Raw genomic sequence first — 5,798 nt, forward strand, 5'->3', positions numbered from 1 at the left:
TCTTCATCATCATCATCATCATCATCGATGACGACAGTAAGTGATACAACCTCCTTAAAAAAACAAAAACCAAAGTAGAGGGCCAATTCAGTGACTGCTGTACGAGGGGGGAAAAGAATTCCTCGTGTGGAGACTTGGACTTCTATCTTTGGAGAAAAATACGTTTTGTGAGGAAAGTAGTTATATTATAAATATATATATATATATATATATAGAAAAAGAGAGAGGGAGGGAGGGGGAGAGAGACAGACAGAGAGCGCAAATTGTTTGTGGAAGCGTTCGTCGTGCAATGAGAAGAGAAAGCAGCAGGGGTAAGCGAGCGAGAAAGCTGAGGAGAAAGATAGTTCGATCAGGAGCACGTAACCGTGGCCGATCGATTGGGTTTCATTGTCGAGCACCTTAATAAGCATCCACGAACCAGCACCAAGCACCACTGATCACGGCACCGCACATAATAATTCTTCAGACACGCACCCTTTCGCAGACCGAAACGCTGTAAGATCTATCCCTTTTTCATTAACGGCCCTGATTTCAGGAAAGGGGAATCGAGATCCTTTGATGTGTCGTTGGGAGGAATATTGGGAAACGCGAGTCTGAACGGATGTACAGACGGATGTACAAACGTGCAACGACCCGTGGAACGAAACGAGTCGAAAATTGATAGAGGGGGAATCGTTGTTACTTGCGGTGTTCCCCCATTGTTTGCTTTCCTCTGTCGTCATCTGCGAGGGAAACTCTTCCTCACGAAGACGTGCCGCTCGATGAAAGAACACGGGCCGCCAAGTGGAAAGACAAGAGACAGAACGAAAATAATCGAACGCGTTTGAGAAAACGTCGTTTTCCCATGTAACACGGAAGCCTACACCGGTTATCGATTGATCGCCGGTCATCGCTCATTTGTCCGCGTTTATTCTTCCCTCAGTCGCGCCCTACAGAGTCGCTTCCTCCCCCGCCCAGTTAACGAAAAGTCGGCCTAAACTCAGCCAGTCCGGTGCCTTTCGACTGGCAAGCAACCGAAGTACGAGCGTGGGACGCGTAGAATCGGGACACTCGATTTATATACCTAAATAAAGAGAAAGAAAAAGAAAGAGAGAAAGAAAGGAAATAAAGACTAGATAGAGAAGATAAAAGTCTCTCGAAATCCTCGAAGAAGAAACGCCTGGAAGGAAGGAAGGAAGGAAGGAAGGAACGGTATTATTCGATTTCGATTCGAAAGCCAGCCCGGTTAAAACCGGTGGAAACGTATACATATATGATGGCGGTGTGCATGTTTTGGCTTCTCACGTACGTGGGACAAGGCCTGGACCTGGCCGTGGGCAATCGTCCGGTGATCATAATGCAGGGTGCACAGGAGCAGCAGGACTACCGGCACGGTAGCGGTATCAGAAAGAAGAGCGAGTTGAATTCGGTAGGCAATAACCTGTTGCACTTCAGAATATATCCTCCCGAGGCCTCTCACAGGGACGACCTGTCCAATTGGCTCCTATTGAACGACGAGCCACGGATCTCCTCGTGGACGCCAGCCGGCATATTGATCGACGATATGATCAGGGAGCCGAGGGAGCTTCAGACTGTATTTTTCGCCCTGTCCCCAGCTATGCTGAACACGCTCTACTCGGAGTACGTGAACACCGCCGCCTCGCAACCGGCCGACCACTTTCTCCACGAGGATCAACAGCAACAAGCCGTTGGGGGTCCGTTGGTTGGCCAACGCGGCAAAAAGCTGCGTATCGACTGTAGACACTCTAGGAACACGGTCAGCCTGCCTATAAGAGTGTGCGACGACGAGAAGACGACGGGGCGGAACGGCCTCCAAGAAGCCAGACAATCGAATTACGACGATCTCTTCGAGCAGAAATTGAACACTGCTGCTAATATGAAGACTGACCCAACGTCACGGGGATCCGAGAAGCTTCAACGGGATTATCAGAATGCCGCGACGTTTGTCCCGAGGCCACCGTTGTTCGGCCTCGACGCGGGCAAACCTCCCGGAAAGAGGAGCCAAACTCCTGTTGGACGCCGCTCAATCGACCTCTCAGGAGAGTCGGCCCCGCATCAAGCTCAACCGCCGTCCTCCCTCGGGAACGGTATCAGCGTCGCTTCTCAACTTATGCTCAGATCCACCAGGGGAAGCATACAGTACGACGTACCGCAAATCGGTAAGTGTAATCACTCTCTGAGCCTCTGCCTCTGCGTTTTTTTGAGAGGGGAGGGGAGAAGTGTTTTTTGTACGTTTTTCGAATGAATTGTTTCGAGTTTCGATTGATCGGAAGCGAGACGACGAAGTAGACGATGAAGATCTTTTTATCGATCATGTTTTTAAGGAAATTTGAGAATTGGCAAAATTTTTGGATCCCTTAAGTAATGTAAACCTTGTTGTGAAGATTCTTAAGAAATTATTTGTAATTTTGGAAAAATTAAAGAGATTTCATCGAAAATTTTTGATGATTTGAACTTTGATATTTAGATTAAAAAAAAACGTACGCGGTTGTTTTGAGCTCGAATGAAAATTTAATTCTATTTTTAATAGAAATATGAAACTTTAAGTTAAAAAATCGATCAAGTCTAGAGAAAGGTCAGACTTTTGTTTTCAATTTAGATATTCAAACTTTTTCTTTTTTTTTTTTTTTTTTTTTTTTAACGGGTTAAAAATTCCTTTCCAAAAAAAAAAAAAAAGTTTGAAATTCAAAATTAAAAAAAAAACCTGCCCCCTTTCCAAAATTTTTCGCTTTTTTAAATTTAAAATTAAAAAAAAAACCTGCCCCCTTTCCAAAATTTTTCGCTTTTTTAAATTTAAAATTAAAAAAAAAACCTGCCCCCTTTCCAAAATTTTTCGCTTTTTTAAATTTAAAATTAAAAAAAAAAACTTCACTTTTTCTCAAATTTATCTTTTTTTTAATTTAAAAATTTTTTTTTTTTTTTTTTTTTTTTTTTTTAATCGAGTTAAAACTTCGTTATCCGATAAAACGATATACAGATCGATAAATGTAAGACACGTATTTCTCTCCTACAATAATTATCGAGAATTCTGAATTGGTCTAAATTGGTGAAACTTTCTGTGGCGATAGGAGAAGGGGTGGGGAGGAGCTCGATCGTCCTACGTAAATGACAAGAATTTTAGTCTTCTCTTTTCGTATACCCATTTGATGCTACCATTGATCCTGAATAACGTAATATTAGATCGATGATGGTATTTATAAATCTACCATGGAGTTCTGTTTATAGTAGCAATCTATAATCAGAAACTAAAATCTCAGGTTCCCTGATCACACAACAAGACTCTCTAATTATACGTCTGATACTTTTACCCCCCTATTCAACGGAATATTTTTATCTTCAAACAAACGTGGAATATTCACCTTGAAATTATTTCAGTTTAAACTTGCATTCGACCAAATTAAAACATTTGACCAATATTTACCGCGTCAACAATCAAGAAATTAATTTCGTCACGTGTTACCGTGTGACTTTATTGCCGCGTCCAGCGCATCTTTCAGGATTTAAATTCTTCGCCCTCCTCTTCCTCCTCTTCCTTTTTCCTGCAGAATTGTAGAAAATTTCGGTATCCCTCGTACCAAACACGCCGCCGTTTTCAAACTAATTTTCGAATGTCGCGATTCATCTATTTTCCAAACACACTTGCGCAAACTCAGTTTTGTTTCCATTCCACTTTGTCTCTAATCATCGTCGTAACTCTGTCAACACTTTGCTTTCTGCGTTCATGGTTACGTCCCTTTTATGACGTTTCCTTTTGCCATTAACGCTCCATACTTGTTCTCAAATATCGAGTAATCATTTTCTGAAAGATATATAATGTATTAGAGAATTATTTTTATTTTTATCTATTCGTTATATACCGTTATATATGTATAATTAATACAAAGGAAGTAGTTAATTCTAATCTGGTCTTTATTCTGGTCTATCGATTAATACGTTCTTTTATTATTTACGAACGATGCAAAGAATTTTATACCTCGATATATATCTAATGAGAATTGTTGATTATTTCAGAGATTATAGCGATAAAAAAATACATGTGTAAAAATATCATTTGAGATTTTATTTTTCAAGCTAGAAAAATTTAATTTTTCAATCAAATTAATATAATTTAATCAAATAGTAAAAAAAAAACAATTAATTATAACTAATCACATAATCTTTAAATTATTAGGACGTAATATGACCTTAATATTAAATGTTAAAAATTTTATCAGCAATAATATGAATTTTCAGTAGGAGTTTAAAGAGCTTTCAACTTTCAGAAAGTATCATAACGAAAGGGTTAATCCGCTTAAACATTCTACACGTATTCAGATTGATTATTCGATTATTATTCAAATATATTCAGAAGACATCGAATTGAATCGTATTTCCTCGAGCTTATCGATAAATCGAGAAAATTTTCAAGAATCGCCTGACGCAATAGAAAAATCGATTCTCGTTCAACAGAAATCCTCTTTCCAGAAATCCAAATTTCGAATTCGATGAAGAAAATATCAATCGACCGGTGAATACTTGATCTTCGAACGAGAAACGAGAATTTTTTTTTTTCTTTTCATGTGAAAAATCGAAGAAAGATGGAAATATCGATGCGGAGAGCAATTTCTGTATCTGCCATATCGTTTATATGTCACCTCTTCGGGGACCAATTCTCTGCATACATTATCATTGCAAAGAAGAGAAAAACCACGCGAGTTGCTTCGAATTACAACAACGTGATGGTAATATTTTCGAATCGAAAGAAGATGATTCCGTGTAATCAACGATGCAATAACGTGGGCATTTTAAATTCGAATGTTTATCGATATTTAAATAACATTATATACAAGCATTTTACGCTTAAATTGTTTTCGATTGTATCTCTCGATAAAAGTATCCTATTGCGCGATAATTTATTAATTAATTGACGTCAACAACAGGTTGTAGATTTCTCGTTTGACAGAGCAACTTTCGTATCAAAACAATCATTCGAGCTAACAAATATTCGTTTCGTTAAAGTTCATCGTATCAATCCTTTGCATTTTAGAATGTTTCACAAAACGTTTTGGTTTACCAACTTGATAATTAAAAGCAGAATTTATAACGAGAGTTGTGTGTTTTGTACGAATAAGAAACGAAGTGATATTCTATCAATTGTACATATTGAATTTTTTATTGCGCGTTTACATTTTAATATTGTAGCATTGAAAACAACATGTTTTTTTTTTTTAATTTATTATTACATTATTTATCATCTCGAAAAACAACCGCTTCTCTTTTCTTTTTTCCCTCCAAGCTTTTAACGCGATACTTCTTGCAGGAAATATCGTCGAAGAATTATTTATTCAATCCGATAGAAAATATACGATAAACATCTTTATGAAATTTTATAAAAATCGATGATGCACGAGTATATGATATGATCCTAGGAAAAATGTAATTTTAAGAAAGAAAAAAAGATCAAATTCAAATATTTGATCCAACAGCAACAACGAGAGACAGAAAATTTCTATCTAAAACTTTAAAACCAATTTAATCTAATTCAATTTCTCTTAAAGAGTTAAAGGATTAAATTTATCTTCGACAATTATTACACATCATTATTTATTTAACCAACAACACGTATCATCATACCTGTTATTATCCATCCTAGAAAAACACAATGCGTCGGCGAATCGATATCGCGTAGTCTTCCAAACCTCCCCGTTAACAACAACGCGTACTAACCTTTCACACAGGTTGAAAGGGTTAATTATGAGGTCGTGACGCGTAATTACTGTGGAACTTTTTTTTTTTTTTTTTTTTTTTTTTTTTTTTTT

General features: G+C 37.6%; 1 protein-coding gene across 1 annotated transcript in view; it reads left to right on the plus strand.

The window, feature by feature from the left end:
- Positions 1-1,142: 1,142 nt before the first annotated feature.
- Positions 1,143-5,798, plus strand: part of LOC102678251 — a 22,448-nt gene continuing 17,792 nt past the window's right edge. The window contains exon 1 of the mRNA XM_006615277.2: positions 1,143-2,159. Coding sequence (XP_006615340.1) covers positions 1,253-2,159 — 907 coding nt within the window. The 5' untranslated portion in view covers positions 1,143-1,252. The remainder of the gene's footprint in view (positions 2,160-5,798) is intronic.

Source organism: Apis dorsata, unplaced genomic scaffold (genome assembly GCF_000469605.1).
Source record: "Apis dorsata unplaced genomic scaffold, Apis dorsata 1.3 scaffold_220, whole genome shotgun sequence".
NCBI classification, from domain to species: Eukaryota; Metazoa; Arthropoda; class Insecta; order Hymenoptera; family Apidae; genus Apis; species Apis dorsata.